At 46.7% G+C, this 24,027-nt stretch overlaps 1 protein-coding gene across 1 annotated transcript; it reads right to left on the reverse strand.

Moving 5' to 3' along the window:
• TMED10 (transmembrane p24 trafficking protein 10) lies at positions 1 to 16,161 on the reverse strand. Its single transcript, XM_052782759.1, has 5 exons — positions 15,891 to 16,161; positions 11,591 to 11,711; positions 7,019 to 7,092; positions 2,754 to 2,880; positions 1 to 2,274 (listed from the first exon to the last, which is right to left on the reverse strand). The coding sequence occupies exons 1-5, from the start codon at positions 16,116 to 16,118 to the stop codon at positions 2,153 to 2,155; spliced, it is 672 nt and encodes a 223-aa protein (XP_052638719.1). The 5' UTR covers positions 16,119 to 16,161; the 3' UTR covers positions 1 to 2,152.
• Between the last annotated feature and the right edge of the window lie 7,866 nt (positions 16,162 to 24,027).

Raw genomic sequence — 24,027 nt, forward strand, 5'->3', positions numbered from 1 at the left:
TGGGTTGTTCTTCCCCAAAGAAACTTTATTTGAGAAAGTTGACAAAAATTCCCCAACCAGTCATTACAGGTAAATCCATATCAGTCCCCCACACCTGCTCCCCAGTAATCATACCAGTACAGTGAAGATCAAAATCCAACACCAGAACGATGACAGTGTAACAGTCACCTGGGGAACTTAAGGTCTCACCACCATTTTTAAGATAAAGGTATCTTTGTACTCAGATAAGGACGGGGAGAGGATATCAAAACAGACAAGACTGGAAAGGCCCCTTTCTTGTACTGTTTTTTCAAGTTCTATAAAAACAAAAGCAAAACCTTAACAGATCTACAGGCTTCAAACTGTAGGACCTAAAACTACCTTCAAATGACTTCTGTAATTCAGTCCTGTGGCATCACTGCTGTTCTGCACTGTAACAGCTTTCAGAAACGTACAAGGATAAAATGGATGCAAGGGCAGAGGAGTGGACTTGGGTTCTTAATATGGCTTTATCAAAAAAGAAACAAATTAAAAGCAATCTAAGCACTTGCCAGTGGAACTAACAATGCTGGGAACTTGGCAATGGCAAAGGGGAGGCAAAGTACTAATATATTTAGATGACAGGAGGTCATCTTTTCATCCTCTTTCCCATTGCCTCACCCTGGACAACCATTTCCTTCCCAGAAATAGATCAGATTCAGGTCAGAAATTATAAAACCATGCTTTTTTCAAAATGGTAGCCCAGGCCCAGGGCCACATCTTCCCTAGGCGGAAGTGTCTAGGCACATGACACCAGAATGCTGTGCTGCTGAACCATTTGCTCTGAAGGAATGCAGAGAAGGTGAAAGAATTTTAATCACTGCCTAAAAACTGCAGCAGGTAAGTCCAGGAAGTTAACCTGCCTGTTTTTTTCCCAGCCTGGCTTATTTAACATCATGCCATCTGGATGGCTGAGAAATGATGAGAAGCTGCTTGCTCTCTCTGTAGTACTGCATAGCAGAATAACACTTCTGTTGAGGGCACAGTTCAGACTCCCCCCAGACGTAGAATTAGCCTATTCCTACCCTGTACTGTTTTTTTGAGTTCATCCACATCCTTCCAACAACTCCTCTGCCAACCTGCAAAGCACCCCTTGCACCCTCAGACCTCAAAGCAGGGCACAGGCCCTCATGCTTCACATGAGCAGCAGCCCACCTTGCTTTGAGGTCTCGGAAAAATGAGATTCAGCCAGCTGCCTGCTGGATAAACACTACACTGTTAGATGAAAAAAGTCTCCTGCTCAACATAAGACCAAGTTTTCTAGCATAACCTGCTCCTATTTGCTCTGTGACTGTATCTGACTGAGGCCTCCCATCTGCACAAAAGGCCATCCCTGACCAAGGCTTTCAGGAAAACTGCTGCATCATTTCAGAACAAGGGAGGCAAATCCGAGACAAACACGTGGAGCAAGGGCAGGACAAGGAGCAAGGCTGGACAGCTTATTTGAGCAAAGCAGGCTTCTCCTTTCCAAGCTCAAACACATTCCCAAGCCCTCCTTCCAAGGCTCCCCTTCCTCCAGGCTGAACCACCATATGCTCAAGTGCCCTGACCTGTCAGCACAAAGACACCAGCTCCCACAGGGAGAAACACAGAGGTCCACGACAGGGACCAAACCTTGGACCTCCCTCTATCCTCAGGCCCTGCTGGAATGATGAATCCTATTGCTTTACACTCACCTCTGTTTGCACGAGGCTTAGATCGCAGCTGGTCAGAACAGGGAATCCCCCGCTCTGCCCCGGTGCTAGCTGCATGGCACCTAAAGAGCTCAGCAGGGTCAAGTGGCTCAGAGTAACACTACAGTCACAGACAGATGGGAGACATCATCAAACCAAGATTATAAAAGGAGAACAGACAGCGCAAAAACTTGCTGCAGCTGTCATGGAAACATCTTTTTTTATTTAATCACTGCCCCAGGAATCCCCAAACCCATCAGAACCTCCCCCACCCTCAACATCCAACAGGATTTCACAGGTCCCCCATTGCCTTCAATGTTTAGGCTCCCCTCCCCCTTTAGGGTCCAAGCAGAAAGGCTTCAGTCAGTGGGTATCATCTGTGACATGGCTCCAGGGGGCCATGGCTGAGTCCCAGCGGTGTCCAGCTGGGTCTGAGAGGAGGGGGAGGAGGACTTGCTCCTTTACTCAATCAGTTTCTTGGCCTTGAAGAAGCGACGCAGGTAGAAAACCTGCCAGGTGGCCAGTCCGATGAGACAGCACATGGAGAAAATGCTGAAGTACAGAACCCGGGTGTTTGTCGACTCTGAAACAAACAACAAACCATTGCACGGGAGTCTGACATCACAGGATGTGCCTCAAGAGGGCAAAGTTCCCAGGATTTTCTCTCCCCAACCCTGCGAAACTTCAAAGGCGAGATATCATCCAGCAGGAAGGCAAGGGCACAGAAGCATCAACAGTACTTGAGAATAAAAGCAAAGGGAACAATGCGAAGGATAATGAGAGGGAACAAGGCGAAACTGTGGTTAATGGGCAACAATAAATGGTACAGAGTAATTCACGTTAGGAATGGAGACAGAAAGAAATGATTTCTAGAGCTGGGACACACAAGACTCAGTGACTGCTTCAGAGGGAGAGAAATATCAGCAGGTTTCCCTCAGTAAGAACAGAACAGGCAGAGACCACTATCCTCGCTTGATCTCCAAATGCTGTCCTAGTAAAACATTCAGCAGAAGTAAGGGGTCTTAGAGCTCCATCCCTCTGAAGGAGCACAGAGTTTCTTACCGTTCGTATCCCTCATCTCCTCTTCTCGTTTCTTCATGTAGGCAAAGTCATTAACAATGGACTCTGAAAGATCTTCCAGGCGCCTCAATTCTACTTCCAGAGGCTTCAACTTCTCCACTTTCGCAATCTAGAAAACAGAGGGAGTCAGGCAATCACTGAGCCAAAACCAAAAGTTCCCACATGGTTTTTTACTGCCAGTTTGAACCACTCCTCCTCACATACTACAGATCTGGGGCATCCTTCCCCTAGGGAAACACCTCTACAAGCCAGAAACTACCATTGCTTAAAACACTAACACTTCTCCCACCTGTTCTCCGAAACACACTTTCCTACTACCCCTCCTACACAACAGAGGAGCACAGTATGCATACAAGCACATTTCTTCCTTATTCGGCCTAATGTTAGCTTATTCACAGTTGGCTTCTGAGGAGTGGGTAGAAGAGCTTACCACATGACTAAGCCTCCAGTGAATAGAAGTCACAGATTGAGGTACAGGTGACTAACTTACATACGCATACGATATTGTTCTATAGGCACACAGGATATTAGCACCAAGACTCACTTTGCTAACTGTTGCCACACACCCCAGAAAGCCTGAGCAGCCTGATTCCCAGTAGTAGTGGTTTGATTACACCCACAAGAGCTCAGGGCTTTTATCCCTTAGACCGATAACCTCAAGGGCAGCATATGCTCTTGGTAGGGACCACGCAACTACAAAGTGCTTCATCTGCCTCACGCCGCCAGGTGACGCTGCTGGAATACTTATGGGCTGCTTCTGAGCCAGTTTGAAAGAAAAAGTGCACTTCCCTCATAATAGCTGGGTTTATAGGACATCATTTTTGTGCAGAACATGCAGCCTACAGTCCTACAAGTCATAGGCTTGCATCCAAAAAGAAAAATCCACAGGACATTCAGTTAGAAAGCACAGTTCACAACAGCAACTATTTAAAGTTGAATGTGTAAACACATGTCCCTGCCCCAGTCCTGGCTGCAACCTGACTAAATCTGTGACACAAGGACATTACTCAAAGGAAGCTAACTGCAATTCCTGCCACTGCTCCAGTGTAGGGTTTGGGTAACTCTGGTTCTGGTGTAGAATCTGTCACTATTACCAACGACTGACAGGCCTCCGCCATGAAGACCAGATGCTGAGTAATGCAGCAGAAGAAAGATGCGCTACAGAAAACTACAGAAAACACATGGAGCACCTGCAGCTCACCACCGGTCTCACTGTCACACAGGATTACTCAGACATAAGCCACAGGATGACATCCCTCAGTGGTCCAGGTGCCAACAGGCAGGCAACAGAGTGCCCAGGGTACAGGCAAACCTGAAACACTGCTTCCAGAGGCAGCTGCCTGGGCATCAGAGTCCATCTGAAGAAATGCTCATGACCAGGCCAGTGCTAGCTAATCAGCCATTTCACTGAAGTGTCTTCACATGACATGCGTATCCTGGCAAGCTGCAGGCCATCAAGCAGTCATCTGAGGATTTTTATGCTGAGGCGAGCTGTGTATTACAGCTCTGCCAGCACAGCGGTGTCAATTTGGAGTGCGTTTGTGAGGAGGGGTAGGAAACAGGAGGTTAAACTCCTCCCACTTTCTAGCCAATGGGTTGTACTGACAAAACCCTGTGGCCTGGACATGTACCTGCCAGCAGAGCTTTGCTGAAAAACTGGCACCAGTGGATGTGTGCCTATGGCCCAGGCTCTGCTGACACAGCTAGAGCAGCAGGTCTATAACACACACACAAGGTCTTGGACAGCTCTACTGACAAGCTAGCCCTATGTTGACCAGCTTCATTATCTTCCTGGAGGGCACTTTTCCTCATTCACAGAAGGCTACAAAGGTTCCACTGGGAAAAACCAAGGCTTGTCTGCTCCATCCTGCGTCCCTTCAGTTGGTCTTAATAGGCATAGCTAGAAACATCTGATAGCTACTTTTAGCCCTGCATATACTCCATGACACACATCCTGGAACCTCTTTCATCCCTAGTGAAGCCAATATGCACAGCTGCTCCAACGGATTTTGTAAAAAGCCCACCAAGCATCTATGATGGTGGAATGCCATCATCCTAGAAGGAACATCTCCACTGAACTTCTCAGGGACTACTAAAAGATTTGTCAAACCCTAACTCTCTTCCTAGCATAGAAAGAGACGCACTATAGCCAATAATTGACAAGGATTAGCTGATCTGGAAAGGAACCTAGATCGCCAAGCCTTCCTGGTTCCCTCTGAAAAGTCTTTTCGCTTTTTGCTACCTTCATTTCTACTTATTGAATGGAGAAAGTTATTCCTCCCTACCCCAGAGAACTAAGGTATGACACTGCCATGCAGTTAGGTTTTCTAACCCAGCTCTCTCTCCCAGTTGCTTTGCTCCAAGAATGTCTGGATCTATGAAAGCTTATGAGGTCAGACTTGGACATCACCCCTCCTCTCACTCCATATATCCATGCACAAGCAGGACAGTATCAGCCACCACCGTTCAACTCCCTGCATCAAGTCTCCTTGCAGCAATTCAACAAGAACTGGGGGAGAATACAGGTCACTGGTACCTTACAGCAGATGAACATCACAAGCAAAAGGCTCAAAAAGGCAGCAATTCCAGGAGAGAAACCTGAGCAACAGTCCTCCCCTCTGAGGCCTTACAGCAACCTGTCAAGTCAAAACCCACAAATAGTACAGCAACCTGGGGAGAGAGAGGATAAAAAAAGAAAACACACTGCAAAGCAGTATGGCTAAACATCCGTAGCAGCTGTACAAACAGTAAACCAGTTTGAGTCCCTTGCAGACACGCTGCTCAACAAGGCTCAACACAGTCTGCCACTCGGAGGTCCTCACAAGTCAAGGATGCTTGCCAGTGCTGCCAAGATCTGCATTTGGCATCAGGTGGGACTGCAAGTCTAAATTGTTCTTTTCCCAGGTTTGTCCATGAACCTTTTCCATCAATCTGACTATGCTGACAAGCATAATGGATACTTACTTTTATTCCAAGACAGCTGTATCAGTACAACCAGTGGGTATGTAGATATACAGGCACAGGAGAACCTTTCTGCATAGGAACAATGCTTCTAGGTAGCACTACAGTGATGTAATTCAGAGTATACTGCGGGGTTGTATTTAAAGAGATTCTGTAAATGTAATCACCATAATCCTCCCAGTTACGCTCTCAAGGGTCATCCTGTAAGATTTCAACATCTTGTAATCCTTCAGTAGCTGGTTGCCAGCTGGCCCAACGATTGCTCTGCTCTTCCCTGACCCCAAGCACTTTTTTTACTCTCCATGTAGGTTGTGCTCTAGACTGACTTAAGCCATGCAGGACCAGCTAGCCCAAAGCTCAGAAGGATATAAAAACTCCAGCATGCCCATCTCAGAAATTTGTTAGTTTTCTAACTGGCACCATACACAGCCTCCTCTGCTACCTACTCTCCTCCCTAAGGCATCTCCCACGCTGTTGTGCGCAGTGGACGCAGAAATAATTTGCAGGAATCTTTCTCCCATAACAACTCTCATTTTCTCAGGCACAGGCTCTGTGCTGGGGGCTAGCTGACCCCAAATTCTAGGGAGCCAAAAGCATAGTAGCAGCCATCAAAATTCAGCATCCAAACCAGCCAGGACCGTCCCAGTCACAAAGCAACTGCTAATCCACACAGCTGGCTCTTGGGTCTAAGAAAGCAATGCCCTTCTAAGATGGAAATGTTTAGGCTTTATGCCTATTTGCAAAGTCACGCCTTCAAACCAAACACCCATTTCACACCAGCTACTACTCTGCCAAACACCTTTACATCGATACACTGCCAATTCTTAGAAATGCACAAGTGACACTTCAGGGCTGTTGAGCCAGTATATCTTACAGTCAGGAACAGTAACAACGCAACTTGACCTCTAGGAAGATCTGATATTAACCTAAAATGCCCTCCACTGCTGGGGCTGGGGAAACTTCACATCTCAGTCTCTTGTTGCCTCTAATGCCTATGCCCAGAAGCTGGGTCACGCTATCCTAGCAAAGAAATTCACACATTAGGCTCCAGTTCCCAGTTCCCAGAGTACCGAATTCATTTTAGTTAATGTTTGTCTTTTTTTTTTTTTTTTTTTTTTTTTTTTTCCCTCCCCTAACACACAAAGCTTCACTGGAATTGTAGGTTGCAGGCAGGCTTTCATCACCGCTGGGAAAACAGCTTCCCATCATGAGTCCCAGATCTACAAATGGCATCACGTGAGTGCTGGGAAAGGGGAGCCTGCAGTGCAGGCAGCCAGGGGACATACCTCCTCGTAGTTCTTTGCTTCAACTCCATGCTTCATATCCAGAGTCACGAGCTGGTCCGGCATCCTCCCTGTTCCTGGAAGCATCATGAAAGGATTCATTGTGCGAAACATTCAGCCTGCCAGGAAATCACCAGCTCTCCCCACCACTGAGGAAGAACTCACAACATCCCTCCCCTCCCTCCATGTCTGCAGCTAACTGCGGAGGCAGCACAGTCCAGCCTAAAAATACAGAGACTTCACAATAAATCCTGGCTGAAGGAGAGCCTCACAAAGATAATGAGAACAAGCTGTAACTAAAAGCGCTAAGTGTGTGTAGGATGCAAATCACTGTAAAAACTGCAGAGGATTAGAAGATGAATACCAGCTGCTATGAGACAGCCTGGCGAAAGACAAGTCACCAGAGGGACAAATATTCAACTGGGAAGCTCACGTTCCTCCTAGCAGGAAGTGCATCGGCAACTTCTCAAGGTTACTGGGGTTGTAAATTATTTTACATTCAAAGGACCAGAAGGTAAACTGCTTAACTGAAGAATATGGCATACAGGAACTACTGACCCTCACATGCTGCAGTATCTGCAGAAATGAAGGCAATCCCTTTACCAACATATCTTTTCAGGGAAAGAACAGCTCAGATGTCGGAGACCCACACTGCTAATGCAAATCCCAAGATGGCAGGAGGCTTCTGAAGCCAGGAAAACACCACTTCAGAGAACTGCAAGCTGGAGCTGCACAAACAGTGAGTAGGATAAGGCTGCAGTCAACAGCACAGTAGGTATCTTTTAAGGCTGTAGCCCCCAGGCCAGGGACACCTATAGCTAATAGCTTCTTTTAACTGCTACAAACTGTCACATCTGAAAACATTCACAAGAGAGAATAAAAAAATAGAATAGACATCTAAGATACCCTAAAGAATGCAGCACATCAGCTGACCTGAGTATCATATTCCAGTATACCACCCACCAAGGAAATGTCTGTACATAACACATTCCCAAATCCCAGCACTTTGGGATTTTTTTTTTTTTTTTTTACAGTTGTCCTCAGCTGGCTGCCAGCAAAACACAAGGTCTAAATTCACTCAGACTATGAATTTCAGAGTCTTTATCCAGGAGCACGTCCAATATTCACACTTTGCCTTAGGAGGCTGCCAGGTGGACATTCCCTCAGTCCACAGATAAATTCAATGTGCAGGTTACATTGGGTCACTCCAGTCAGAGCTAGGAAGATACTCCAGGTCTTCAGTACAACATCCCCAAGTTTTCTCTCTACCCACTGAACAGCTTTTCAACACCAGAGTAGAATCACCTCCACCTTCTACTGCTAGCAGAACACGGAATAACCTACTGACAAGATGGTCCATATCAATTACAAACTGTTTCTTAAATTTCCAGAGGGATACAGGAGCTCAAAATTCAAACCCAGCTGTGTAAGAGCCCAATGGATAAATTAGGATTATGATGGAATTTTTTGGTTTTCTTATAAAAGACCGGTTACTGTAAAACTCAAATCCCAGCACTGTTCTTTAACAGACAGGCTGTATACAACCACCCAGTGCTCCTTTCTCCAACCACAAGTTTTGACCACTTACGCCATACATATACCAGCATGCCTGGAGACTGGCAGGTAAGACAGCCAACAGTAGCTGCAGAAGAAAATTCAAACCACACAGTTCAGCAGGAGGTTTTTTTAATGTTGTTTAAATTACAGCAACTTGGGTGGAGAGCTGGAGCTTCCAGGAAGAGATGAGAAAGATGAAAAGGCCAGTGAACAGGAGAACAGAACTGGAAAGATTAATTTGTCAGGCTGGAAGGGAGAGCTGCCAAGAAGCAGTAAGAAAGTAGAGAACTTAGAGCTGCTGCGTGCAAAGGGATGGAAAGCAGACATTCTGCAAGAGGTTAACACTGTCAGGGACTGGCCTGGAAAAACTCAAGCTGTTTGTCTACAAGTTTACTGAGCCCAAGGCACTAGGCAGCTCCCTTCATGCTCATCAGATCCTCAGTAACTCCCTGCTCCTCCTGCAGCCACAGCTCACCAGAGCAGACTGGGTCAGCAGCAAAGAGAAAAACAGTTAAGTCCCAGAGATCTTGAACTAAACTGATACCTACGTCCCCCAGGAGGTCTTCAAGAGGTCATCTCACATGAGCACAGAACTGTTTCCTGGGAGATTAGCAGAGCTCCTAATTTGCAAAGTCAGTGGAAAAACAGGATAGTTGAACTGGATGTAAAAAAATTTTCCCACAGGAATTCCAGAAAAAATGAGCCATAACACTCTTAAGAAAGTTTGGGAAGAGAAGGATTACAGAAGGAGCAAAGGGGTAAAGATTAGCACACAGGAAGAGCTCTACAGGGGAGCATGTAGTGCAGGCCAGGCTGTTCTTCTCAGGGATTAGCATACAGTGCGAGAGTAAGTGTGCCTGGGAACAGAGCCCTGGTCAGGAAGACAGGACCCTTCCACCCTGGAAGAGGGGAAAAAAGCCTGTCATGCAAAGACCTGTAGCTCCAAGAAGCACCCTAAGAACTCCTCCACTCTGATAAGGTGGACCCTCTAAATAGGATCATCTTCTCACTTCCTCTTCCTCATTTCTGTGGTTAAGGATTGAGAAATCCCAGTTGCTTAGACCCCTCAGGTCCCAACGGCTCTGGGCTTCCTCTACCAACAGTTTTTCTATTCCACTATTCCTTGGCTGTCACACTACAAGTCCTGATCACTTACTTGATGAGACTGTGAAAAAAATCCCACCTTTAAAGAGAAACATGGGGATAAAACAGCACTTGGTCAGTTCCCCCATTCCCATGCTGACCTTACAGACGAAACAAGGCACTTCCTTGTGACGTAGTTATGTCTTCCACAGTACCTTAACCATGTCCTGCAGATGATCAAGCCTCACAGTGCCACCTCCTTTACTTTAATACTTCCTTGATTTCCAGTACAGGCATGGGAAATCTGGAGATACTCACCACAGAGGATCTCTCTTTAGCAAGGAATTTGGCACACCTGAGTCCAAAAAGAAACCAGCAGCTTGGAGGCCCCTAAACAAAAAGCCTCCAGAAGAGGATCCAGCTGCTCAATTGAACAGCTCTAGATTTTGGCACATCAATGCCCCACTGGTCACCAGGTAGAAGCTGCACTTTGAAATATTTTATCCTCATCAGTACTGAAAGCTTTAAAACAAACTTGCAACAATACAAGGGAGCCAGGGAACAAACATTTCCAACAATCAAAAGAGCTATAAGGGGCTCAGTCTAGGCAAGAAACCTCTGGTCACAAGCACTGAAATAAGAGTCTAGACACAACTGAAGAAAGAAGCCTTTCCCACTTCAATGTGTGATCACATGGAAGCTATGAAAGGATTTGTGGGACTGTCTGGAGACCTCCCAAACACCCAGGTGTTAGACAGTAAATAGCATGAGTGACTCCCAGATGAGTCACTAGTGCCTGCATGTCTCAATGCGTTAAGGAGCATTTGGAAGCCCTACGTTTGGAGTGAAATAAAAGCAAAATCCTGAGCATTTGGGGTCACTGTCTTATCCGTAAAATACCATAGAAGAGGTGTTACAAGCCAGGTCCCTCCCAATCCCAGCAAAGAAGACAGTCTTCTCTTTCTGGAAAGTTCTCTTCAACTTGCAAACTATTTGTATCTTATATGTGGAGCAGAACAGCAAAACAGAAGCTGCCTTTCAACAGACATGAGGAATGTTGCTAGTGACTGCTCTGTGAAATGCTCTGGGATCTTTTAGGATAAGACCTAGAAGAACCAGGTCCAGGGAGCAGAACTCTGACAGTGACTGTGAAAAGATGTGAGCACCTACAAACTTGCATGCGCTCACACCACCGCAAATGAGACTACAGCCTACGTGTTGGCTGTTTTCAGCACGTTTGTCCTGAAGTTGAGCCCAGCCACTCAAAGCAGCACATGCGTCACACTCACAGGAAACGAGCCTCAGTGCTTGTTAGGCAACCATCCCTGCAGCACAAATTCAAGGCTGACGTCCTGGTCATTTCCCCTTCCCTTTCTTTACTGACCACTTGGAGAGCAGTTGCGGGTGCAAACCAAGGCCACGTTCTCTATACATACACACAGAGAAAATGGTCGCTAACCTAATGTAGGATTGCTGCCAAGTACACATTGTGGAGAGATCACGTTCCACAAAATGGGGAGAGATGGTCAGCTGGGGAGAAAGACAGGGTCTGGAGATGATGGCATTCTGCTCTGTCCTGGCTCAACTGCAAGATGGGGAGAAGCATGAAAAGGGCAAAAGAGGTGTGGTTTGCTCCCTGGTACTGCCACTCATTGCAACTGTGGTGACCTCTGCAGAAGGAACACGTCATTCCCCTTTCAGAGGAAACCCAAGCGCTCTACACGACAGCCGCAGAGGATTACTTAACTTCAAATGCAACACTGACAGCAGATATTCTGCAGTAAGACTGCCCAGAACCTCCTGAAGATCACCTTTAAAAATCAAAGTGTTCTGCAGACCACACGCAGGACCACTTTACCCATACCCCTAATCCACATATCTACATGAACCTGATCAGAAGCTAGAAGCAGCCAACAGACCTTTCACTTCACTTACCCACAGGAAGCTTGCTCTCAAAGCAGGCCTCAAACATATCATAGTCTTCAGTGGTGAAGGCAAACTTGCCCTTAGTGGCATCCTCCTTGGCATACAGGATGTGCCCAGCTGAGTCAGTTATCTGTAAGAGAGACAAGGAGGGTAAGAAACACAGTGTTTCGCTGCAACGGGCTCACACTGCCTGTGCAGGAAGAGTACTCCTAGGCTCCCCTTTGGATCTGCTGCTTTCTCCTTTCAAGTTTCCCCTCCTTCCTCATGATTATCAATTCCTCCCCTCCTCATCCCCACTCCAGGAGCTGACAAAGTCAGAGTGCCTCTAAGGTAATTATTGACTCCTAGCTTAAACAAAAAAAAAAAAACACCACCAAAAAGCAATCAACCAACCAACCAACCAACAAAACCCCCAAACCGAAAACCACACTAATTCCTCTTCCTCCTGTAACCCCTGAATACAGACTACATTTAGGAACTCTAGCTGAACCAAACTGTTACTCATTGCCTTCATTTTGCAAGCAAAATTCATAAATTCCCATAGCAACAGAGATACGGAGAAGCCTTATGGGACAAAAAAGACTCATTCCCCAGAAGATGAAATGGAGAAGGGCACATCTATTCCTCTAGAAATGAACCACCAGCATGGCCCCGAGTTATACAAGGTTTGGGTGCCAAGATCCATAAAAGTGGCCACTTCAGAGGACAATTCAGACTACACAGAATAATGACTGCTTTGCGCTAAGTCTATGAAATTACTAAGAATAGGCAAAAACTGTAGGTCTACAAAAATGCTTCAACAAAGAGTAAAAAAAAAAAAGGACACACATTTCATGATGCAGACTTGAGGATCATTGTGCTCATTTAAAGGCTCCATCCAGTTGACATACTCTAACCATGGACAGGGTGAAAAAAACTGAAGACATTACAATACTGCATGAAAATCAACCGTGTGGATTCCACTGGAATGCTCCCCAGTTTCCCTCAGCTCTATCCTTCAACAGGTGTGTCTGAAAAAGCATGGGTGCTAAAGTTACTAGGGGTCTTCGAAAGTCTTAGAGGTGAAGAAACTAAAAAGCTTGGGAATAATTTTAAAGTTACATAAGACAGAAGTACACAAAATGATTTGTGGTATTGAGAAGGCAAGTCAGACATTCTCCTTTATTCCATCTTACAACAGAAAAACAGCCTTGTTTCCCTGTACAAAGGCCATATAAAAGGGCTTTGTACCCAAAATTATTCTAAGGCAACACTTTTCTTTATTCTTATTAGAACACCTAATTAACTCCTTGCCATGGGATACCACTGATGCCAGCAGCCTGCTGGACTCGGAACAGGTGCGGACCTTCACATGGATAATGAGAGTTGCTGCATTAGGCAGGAAAAATAATAAAGTACATAAACCCTCGTGCCTCAGGGTATAAACCATAGCAGGCAAGGCTTTAGGAACAAGCTTCCTCTACATACAGGTTATCCCGTAATTGTCTGTTACGGGATTTGTTGTAGCTGCCCCTGCACCATATGGTATTTGTCAGCGTCCAAGAACAACGAGAAGCACTGATCTCCTCCTGCGCGGCAGTTCCTGCTCAGAGCTCTACCTGTATTCAAGCGGTGAGCAGATGAAAGCACGCCTGCAAAGTCAGGCACAGGCAGCTGTGTTGCCATCCCCCTGCCACAAGCCACCAGACACAAGCCACCTCCTGTCTGGAAGCCACCAGATTATTGGGAGGCTCTCGGCTCAAGCGAGCAGGCCCTGCTGGAGTACAGGACCATCCCACACCTGGCCACGCAGACACAACGTAAAAGCATGTGTTTTGGGCACCATACCATGCATGCAATTTAACGGAGCGGTCCTGATTAACCAAGATGTTGGTTCAGCGTGATACCATATAATCTGCACACTGGGTTCTCCATCCCAAGAAGCGGTCACAAGAAGACAGTAAAGAAAGCTCTTAAACGTCCCTATTATTTTGAGCACTATTCCCTTAGGGCTTTGTAGACACCAGAGCTAACCTTCAGCTAGAGAATATTATGCAGCTTGATCCATTTTTGCCCTTTGCAGCTCTAGCAATAGCCTGCTCACGAACAGGATTCTGGACAGTAAAAGCTCTGCCATCCACTTACATCAAAACTGAATAGCATTACCCAAATCAGCCAAATACACTGCCCATTCAGCTGGGTGTGCGTGGGCGGGAGAAGCTGCTAATAGCCCAGCCAGAACACTGTGGGGGAGTTGACCTGAAAGGGATTTTTCATGCTATTCTAACGTTATTTACGGTAATGCAATCCCCTACAGACAGGGCATTGTTCACCCTTAACAAACAGCCCGACAGTTCCCCAAACCGCCAGCCTCACCAGCCTTGACAATGGGGCAGAGGCACGTGGCCGGGCCCAAGCGAGACCTCAGCCGCCCTGATGCTGCCCCTCAGCAGCCATCTGGCAGAGCCCGCAGAGTCCTCCAAAACAGAGGGTGCCACTGTTAGCGCTGGGGTATCACACACACAAAACGTAGCTCACCAGCAGGAACTGTAATGAGCCCGGCCAGGATTCACTACCAACCTCCTACGTTCGGTGGCCCGATCCAGGGGACCGAAGCAGGCCATCCAGTGCAGAAGGAGCAAGACCACCTGCAGACATGGTGTCTTGAACTAACTTTTCCCACGCAAACTTAGACACAAAAAGACGTATGCACCTAACAGAGGTGTTACAGCACTTACAACAGGCTCAACGTGTTGGGAGGCCACAGCATACCTGAACAATAAGAAGGCAAGCAAGAATTGCGTACATTATTGTTCCTCCTTTGTGGCTTTTCAAACTAGTACAGGACTTTATTTTATTTTATTTTTGGTTTACAGTTCCAGTAAAATACAACTTCCATGAGCAGTCCCACCTGGACACCAACTTCAGCAGCAAAGCCAGGCTAAGACTCAAGCATGGGATTCACTGCTTCACTACCTCCCTAGACAAGTCATAAAAGTAAGTTTGGGAAGAGACTCTGGGGTCAGTTGAACTAAGAGTGGGCAACCAGAGAACCAGGAAGCTTGATCACTGAGCAGTAAGAGACAGACGGTAACGTGGCACTCAGTCTGAAATACCTGCACCTTACCAGGCAAATACTATAACAACAACTTAAAGCAGTAAAGCTGCTTGGCTCTGCCTATACACAGACAAGGTTCCTCTTACAAATGATGTAACCATACACAGCAAAACAAGATTTTTAAAAAAGCAAGACTCCAGAAACAGCCTTCTCTAGCCATAACCAAGCACAACTGCCAAAAACCCAAAGCCTTTGGGTGTCTGTTGGCAAATGCTGGAAGGGCAACTTGATTTCAGGAGGTCTCAAATACTCACTGAGTAACACTGAGTTCAGAGACTCCTCAGCAGACCACCGTGACTGTCTGCGTGCTTACTTTTGACGCCTTTGGAGCTCAGACAGAAATAAAAAGCAGACAGAAAGCCGTTATGAACTGATTACATAGCAACAGACCTTACTCAGCTAGTTGGGAAATTTGAAGAAAGGAAAGGAAAGGCAGACCGTGGACACAATTAAAGTGAAGCTGTTGAAGTTTTAATAGCTGTTTGTCACATAGGTGTATTATTCACATATGTTCTGCCGACGCTTCCCTTATACTCCCTAAAGATGCTTTAGGGCCACTTTCTTCCCCGTAGCAAACACCTGCCTCCCTAAAATCCACGCGAGCCACGACACTGCAAGATGGGAACAGCCATTTTGCGTACCAAAACCTGGTTTCTAAGCCCCCACCTTGCTCTTTCCCCGCGGCCTGCTGCTCCGTCCCGCCATGCCAGGCCGTACGTGGGGAGCCACGTCACCGTAACTCTTTCCCCCTCGCACACTGTCATGAGGCTTAGGACGGCCTTATCGCAGTGGCCCGGCCCGCCGGCTGCCGTATAATCCGCACGCCGAAGGCCTCTGGCGTGCGGATTATACGGCGGCCGGTGGGCTGGGCCGCTGCGACGTGATTTTGGGGGGGAAAGAGCTTGTATTTGGCTCAAGCCAAAATCCCGCACCCAACACCCCGATGGCAGAGCCCGAGCCCCTGGGCGAGCCGGTAGCCCCGAGCACAAGGCGAGTCCTGCCCCATCCCTCCCGCGATGCGCCGCAGGCAGGAGGCCAGGCCCGCTGTAAACCCACGCGTGGGCTGGTGTCACGCGTGGAAAACGTCGCTCATTCCCCCCCCCGCCCCGCCCCCGCACGCTCGGGGAGGCGGGGCCGCGCCGCCCGCCCCGGCCTTCCCCCAAGCTCCCCCCCCGCCCCCGCCCGCCGGTCCGCCGCCGACCGCGGTCGCACCTTGAGGTTGGCGGAGGGTCCGGTGGAGGAGCCCTGCGGGGCGCCGATCTCGTACTCGCCCGTGACCAGCGTGTCGCGGTGGATCTCCTCCCGCAGGCACTTCCGCGCCTTGCCCGGCAGCTGGAAGGAGATGGGCCGCGCCGGGCCCACCAGCAGCACCAACAGCAGCAGCGACGGCAGGAGCGGGGCCTGCCCGAGGCGGGGGCGGCCGGGCAGCGGCAGCGGCATGGCGGCGGTCTACGGGTGCGGTGGGCCGGGCCTCCGCCTCCGCCACACGTGACCAGCGCCAACGCCGCGTCACGGCGGGGGCGGGGCCGGAGGCGGGGCTGCGCGAGGCGCCCGCCGGGCGCCGGGGGGCCGCGGGGCGGGAGCGCCGTCCCACGGACCCCGCGTAAAGGAGGGTCCCGTGTCCTCCTGTTCCTCGGGGTGCCGGTGTACGGGGCTTAGGTACTGAAGCCTGCCCCTTCGAGGGGACTACTTAGTTATTTAATAAATGCTTGATGAAATCCATTCGTTAGTAGCAGCTGATAATGATTAACAATTATTTCATCCATTGAAGAAATGAAAAATTAAAAAAAAAAATCAAACCGTGCTCCAATGCAGGGGAGCGTGCTGAGGATGGGCAAGCAGTCTGAATTTCCTACAGCCTTCTGCACAGCTGGGAGCCTCCCAGGTCCTTCTCTGGGAGACGCGCTTGCTGTTCAATTATTATTTTTTTAAACCTCAGTAATTTCCCTCTTGTCTTCTGCGGCCAAGAAAATTTAGTGTTACCAGATGTCTCGCTGCTTTGGATCAGCATCCTGCAAATACGATAGCAGCTGAGGTATGCGAGTGGTTTTGACAGCAAATAAAATTATGATGATTTTTAAAGATACTCAGGGGATTATTTTTTTCTCTCCCTTTCCAGCATATGCTCAGATCTACTTCTGCTTTTTTTTCCTCTTGGTCTATTTTACCCTTTAGCACCATAGCATTCAACAACCCACCAACTGGCTCTGGACCGCTGCTTCCCCCGGCACCGCACCACCGCCGGCTCCCCTCCCTTGTCGGCCAGCCTCCCCGGGCCCGCGACGCTGGCCTCGCTGCAGGGACCGCAGGCAGTGGCATTGCCAGGGAGAACGTGCTACACCGAGTGGGAGAAGCGACTTGCTCTGCGGTGTAACCTGCCTTCATGCAGAGGGACAGGGAGGAGGAAGGTTTCCCAGGTGTGCAGTTACCATCACCACAGCTGCAGTCAGCTCCTGGGATGCCCTGCCAATCTTTGGGTGTGCTGAGATGTAAGGAAAAGCAGGAGAAAAGAAATGGATAGTAACATTGCTAGACAGTAAAAAAGCTCTTTTATTTCTATTAGCTTGAGTAAAAAACAATTACACCATTGTTTCACTTTTATTTCTTAAACATCACCAGTCCTCTCTCTCTGGGCAAAACATCTTTAATGACAAGCAGTAACTAGGAATCAGTACAAACTTCAGCCTTAAGAGGCTTAAAGCAGCAAACTTAATGCCTGGATGTTCATGTGTAGATCAAGACAGGCCACGTCATGGTCAGAGCACTTTAAAGAACAATTTCTCTGCTTTCACATCCTTGTGCTCGTATTTACCCAGACAATATGATGAAGCCCTACGTATGAAGGAACAGAAACTAAGCCTGACTGTACAGTGATGGAGTGACCTCCTCGCTTGGAGGGAAATAAGGAGAACCCTCACCAAAAAAACCTCCCAACACTAGACCTTTGCCCTTCATTTAAATGGCATTTTAGGGAAACACAGTTTTCCTTAGCAGAGCACGTATCTTTTAAGTGAAGGTCAACTGTGCTCAGATATTTGGTTCATCACTTTTACTTTAAGCTCCAGTTTATTGTTTGAAATGGGATTTATGGTCACTTGTTGCACATTTCAATACATCTTTATTTTTCTATTCGGTTCACAAACCTTTCCTTACTTGGACAATTAAATTATTTGGAAACTTAACCTTAACAAAATAAATATTTAGCTCTTTCTGCAATATGTCAAAGTATATTTGCAGAATGAAAACATTCTTTCCATTGCAGTACTTAAGGCAGAAATAGCTATTATTTCACAAACTTTAAGAAACATAGATTACTAGAATCTGAAGATATGAAATGTTGTAATGTTGTACCACAAAATTCCTGATGAAACATGCACAGCATGACAAATCTCTCCGTGCAGAACATTCCTCATACTAATGATACGTACCCAGCCTTCTAGCACATCTAAAACATTCAATAATGCCTTATTTTCTGGGGCAAATATCAGAGAAAGTGGCTCATTCATGTTAAAGTAGCCTCATTTTCTAAAATCAAAGTGTGAAGTCAACCATCAAAGAGCAAATATATAACCGACTACAGTCCCTTCCTATTGTGGCCGTTTTGTCACAGTACGGTTTTAGATGAGTTACATTTATGACTGACAAGTTCATCCCCCAGTTTCTGTTGTAGCCTTCTCTCGTGTGGGTGCATTATGCTAGAAACTGCCACACAGGCAAGTTCAGATCTAATTATAAAACCTCATCAGAGATGCTTTAGTGCTTTAGCTCGTTGTGAAAGAAAATAGTACGGAGCTGCTGCGAGTCTCTTCACAATCCCCAGCTTTTCACTCTTTGAAGTACTTAAACATGCACTGGGGCAATCTTCCTTGGGTGTGCAAAGTAACTTAGAGCAGAGGGAAAGCATTTTAAGATCCTTTCAGCTGCAGGTTTAGAAATAACAGTCTTGCAGGGACATGCCTTAACGTTTCCACATAGTGGAGACTGGCAAAATGAAATGCTTCCTGTAATTCTGAAACACTTAACAGTGGAGAAGGAGAGATTGGTAACTTGTTACACAACTTTCCAGATGAAGCAATGACCTGTTTTAGCCTGATCTGCTGCGTTAAGCGTTGTGGGAGCTCGGCAATTAGCTGGAAGCAGGTACTTGTTCTCACTGCCGCTAATCCATAGACAAATGGGTGTATCCCCAAAGTAAATACTACCCTGTCATCTGCCAGTCACAATACATTGCCAAAACTTTAACCATTTTGTTTGTGTATACCTTTTATATTTCCAAATATCCCTAATGCAGTTTCATTGCTGTCTTGAAAATGATGAAGAGAGCTATGATTATTTAGCTTTCAGCCCTGTGTTAACAAAGGAGCACTGGAAACCTTTGGGTATCTCTGTAGTTTGAGGCAGCAATGGCTACTGAGGAAAATATGCCCTTTCCCACCAAATTTCTAATTTCTTCCCAGCTGACAAAGAAGTTCACAGGGTGTTGGCAGTAGCCAATTTTTGCCATACCAAAATGTATCTTTTATCCACGGTAAATGGCAGAAAACAACGCTAATTTGCTGTGTCCATGAAACAATGTGTATGAATGTGTGTGAATGATGTAATTAAACTTTTTTTTTACTGTTTCTGCGTCAGCTGCTGTGACATTGCTGCATTTTCTTCTTTTAGACAATAAAAAGTTGAAACAATTTTCCTCTTAAAAACTATTCTAGACTAACTTTTATGCTCCAATCTTTTTGCATTCTGCCTTGCACCTGGCAATCCACTACAAGCTACTGAGAAACTTCTATAAAAACTACATATGCTTTACGATGCTAATCGCTGTTTTTACTAATCATGCAAAATTATTCATCCACTTCTTCTAGAAAGTGCAAGACCTCTTCTTTTAAGGGGCTATATTTGAACTCATTGCTGGGGTATAGCCATCACAGTCACCATCGTGATCACAATCCAGATAGGGATGTTATTCAATCAACTAAAAATAAATCAGTGGCTAAACAGCCATAAAACAGCATCGCGCTGCTCTGCCTCCCTTGTAATGTGTCCCAGAGACCCCAGGTACGGTGTGCTGGCCATATAGCTAAAATATATAGTGTTTGGATAAGAGGCATGGAACAAAATAACCTTTAGACATCAAGAAGCATATAAGGTAATTCCTTTGAGGAGACAAACTATTGTTCAAATATATTTATACATACCTGTTTCCATTTCACCCTGTGACTGAAGTTATTTCTACCTAGAGTAATTAAAAGTCCCATATAAATGTGAATTTGTTTTGCTTGAAATCAAGTGTGTGGGGCTTGATCTAAAACATGAGTTCATTTAGGGAAACAAAACCCCCTTCATCAAAGACAGTCCAGGTTCGATCACACACAAACCACTTCGAAGAAGTGAGCGTTCATGATGCTTCTCTCGTCTCTCCCCAGCGCTTTGCCTGCTGCCAGGCAGGTTTTTGGCTTTCAAGCAATAGCCTGGCAGGCTCACGAGGCTCCCTCCTAGCTTTTTGAGGAAATCTCCCACTTCACTTCCCAGCAACTTTCATCTACTGCCCTTCTGGAGTGCAAGGGGAGCCAGTTCCCCTTTTCATTCCCAACGGGCGTCTCTGACCGAAGCCCTGCTGCTACCACGGCCCCAGCAGCATGCACCACGCAAGCTCCCCAGCCAGCAGAGGTCCGCTGGCCTCTCCTGCTCACCGGCAGCTGCGTCGGGATGAACTTTCCCAGCAAACACCAATAAAGAGTCCACCTAGGAACCTCCACCATCTGCAAGATGCAGCTGGCTTGTTACCTCCTCTCAATCCCCAAGCCCCTGTCCTGTCCTCTGACCTCTGCAATAAACACGCCTCTGCTCAGGGAGGGTAAGAAATTGCTGTTTACACAGGCTTTCAAGAAGCCCTACAAAAGGTTGCATGCAATTTTGTTACCTAAGCCGCAACTCTAAAAAAATATAGAGGCATGGGGTATTGTCATGTCTTAACAGGCAAACTCTCCAATATTAAGTCATGCCATTATTTTTCTTTCAGTTATGAAATGCAGTGCAGGCTCAGGACAACACAAAAGAGAGCGTGTTTCAAGGTTTGGGGCATAACTTCAGGGTTACTTTTTCCTAGAGCTGAGATCCATCTGATTGAATGCCCATGTCTGCATCTGATAGGACGTGGGGGCTACATCCCTTTTCCAAGCAATGGAGAGAAAGACGTTATTCTAGAGAGAAGGTCATCTCATCCCAAACCAGACATCTAAATCTGGTGAGGTAAATCCCACTCCAGGTTTCTTCAAACTGAATTTATGCTGAAATCGAGGTCTCATCAGCAGTTACATTGTGTATTGCTGCTCTGTACAAGTCTGGCTGAGCAGTCTCCTCACCCATGAAACAAATGAGTGAAACAGAGAGATAAAGCCAATTTATAATGAACAGCACCCTAAATAAGAGGTGGTTGGCCATGCTACGTCCACCTCCCTGCGTATCAGGTGGACTCCTCACTCACCTTATCCCTGTCAACTGCTGGGGACCCCCAGGCCCCCCAGAGCAGCTCCTCCACTGTCCTTTCCCTGATAACAGCTAGTGGTGGATGTGGCATAGGAGAATGGAGAAGCCCACAGCAGAAAGACAGGACATATTTACCCCAGCATCAAATCTTTACTAGTTAGAGCTAGCCAGAGGACCTCAGAAGAAGACTCACTATCCTTTTTAAAACATACGCTGACTTTTAAAAGTCTGGATGTTCCTACCAGCCATATAAATTTCAATGCTTTTTAATCTTGCTGAATTCTTGAATTAAGTGCTTTCCAGACTTGCAGTCCAATGTCTGTGAAGGTATTTCCTTAACTCAGTTTCATTTTTTCATAACTGAAAGCTTATCTGTCGCAAAACTTGTCCTCCAGTTGTACCTGATGGGAACGTAGCCAAGTCTGCTCTCAAGGAAGATGGCTGCGCAAGCTGTGGGGAGACAGCGACTGAGAGAAATACATGAGTAGGTACGAGGAAAGGCTTGTGTATGAGCGTGTTTAAGTGCCACTCTTCCAAACAATCCCCAGTTAAGACGAGTTGTGACTTCAGTCACATTTTTAAAAGAAAAATTCTGAACTGAATTCTTAATGTAGCCATCCAGAGAGACTTTGACATGTCAAAAGTAATACGAAAAATACCCAGGAATTAAAAAATAAATCTTCTTGTGTAGGCTTTGCACGTGATAGCAGTAAGCTCTTACTGTGTAGGAAGCCTGAAGTCTTTTTATTATTCTACTATGGTAATGATTAAATGTCAAAAAGGTTTGTTGCTAGAGGCTGTATTTCTTCAAGGGCTAATTTCAATTATTTTTAACTTCTCAGCTATTTAACATTTGTATCTGTCTGCTCTCAGATCTTTCTTTCTTATACATAGCAAGTAAGTGCAAGAACACCGAGACAGGAGAGAGCTCAAATCCCTATTTTAAACACAAAATTAATCTCAGCTGTAGCTATGGAGCCACTATTTCTGAATGATATTACCCTGATATCACCTGGTAATAATAAACAGAGGACATTTATCCACAGGGACACTATATATTTCAAAGATACCTTCATGCTAGATGCAATGGAGAGTACCAAGCCAGGTTCTCCACTGAAGACAACCCTTAATGAATTCTTCCAGGCTGATGTGATTTTTTTCAGCTCAGAAGAGCCGTGCTGATTATTCAAAGATTTACATGAAGAACATTCCTTCATGCAACTCATCAGAGTGGTCAGCATCTAACAAACAGCTTAATGAATATTACCTCGTATATATCAACAACAGCACAGTTGAATGCTACTCAAGTCGCCAACTCTTGGGAGGAGGCTTGGCAGCAAAGGCAGCAGTTAGATGGGATGTTTGTTGGATGTCGTCCACCAGCTGCACTATGTGGTGGCTTGAGAGTTAGATTATAAATATTTCCCCTTGAGAAAAGGGGAAGTTGGCTGGATGAACACTGATTCAGCAGGACATATTCATAGCCTCGGCAGAGATTGGTGTGTAAGAAAGCACGAATGGGAAGCATTGAATTAGGCCTGGGAAGTCCCCTCTCTCCACAGGCACATGAGGAGAGCACTTATCCCTGGAAGCTAGTCAGCACGGCACGTGGGCAACAGGAATATTAATAACTCCTCTACAGCAAGACTTCTGCAGGGCAGGATGGCTCACCCAAACCACAGCCTCTGTGGCCACTCGGTGCAGATGGGCAACTTCTGCATTGCAGAGTTCCTTCTGCAAGGGCAAACGGAGCTGCTGGGCTGGGTGGGGGTGCAGGAGGCACCCCAAAACCCAGAGAAGAGGTACCTCGGGGATACTGGTTTTCTCACTGCTGACCACAGGCAAGAAGTCACTCCTAAGCATCATACCAAAGACTGTTGGGCCTTGCGAGCCTTGTCGGTGCACCGGGCTTCGTGAGTACCAAAGATGTGCCTTTTGGTGAGTAGCACAGGAAAGGCTTTCTAGCTGGAGGGAATGGAAAACCAGGCAACGAAAATGGATAGGATGTGCAATCGCAGGTTCTCATCCGTCCTGCAGCATGGCTAGGAAGAGCTGATAAGGATCAAGTGGTAAGAGCAACGTGGAAATTTCCTTTGCCCTGCAGAATCTTTCCCAAGAGGAGTGGGTCACAGGAGAGGTGTCAGAGTGGTGGGATAGCTCTGGAGTTTGTCTTGGTGCTGGCTTTGTGCAAGTGGCTCTGACTCACCAGGGCAAATCCGGACCAGGGGAGTTTCCAGGAGGCTGGGGCTGAAATCCCCAGGGATGTTAGTCTAGACAGGGTGCTCTTCCCTTTGACCTTATTGAGGGCCTCAGCTTCCTCTTTATGCAAGTAACACCAGCTGCCAGGGACAGGTTATTTTGGGCTACAGAACAGTTATGAAAGAGCAATGTACTGAGAGTTTGAGGAAAAAGATGCTCCTGTTCTAAGTATCCTTTTCGGACCACAGTTGTGCCAGGCTGCTCCTTGCTACTGCTCACAAGAAACAATTTTTATTCCTGACATCTTCTAAAGAATACTCAAACAGGCTGAGAATGGCTCCTTGCCTGATGTTGGGCGAGAGCTTGTAAAATGAGCTCCAATTCCCCCAGGATAACCGGAGGGAAATCCCAGTCATTAAATCTTCCGTCAAGTGACGTAAGAGGGATTGCAAATTAATCCTGCTCCCTATTCATCTCATCCCAGCAGGGATCCCGCTAGTAAAAACCAGTCCTCCAACAGCCCCAGGGGAATCCCAGACTGTATCATAGTGCTCTCCTGCCCCTGCCTGCAACAAGTACGCCTGATATTCGATGTTCATGTGTTACTTCTTCCATCCCTCAAGAACTGGTGTGCAGGAGAGGTCACGGGCAAGGTGTGAGTGCA

This window comes from Harpia harpyja, chromosome 3 (genome assembly GCF_026419915.1).
Source record: "Harpia harpyja isolate bHarHar1 chromosome 3, bHarHar1 primary haplotype, whole genome shotgun sequence".
NCBI classification, from domain to species: Eukaryota; Metazoa; Chordata; class Aves; order Accipitriformes; family Accipitridae; genus Harpia; species Harpia harpyja.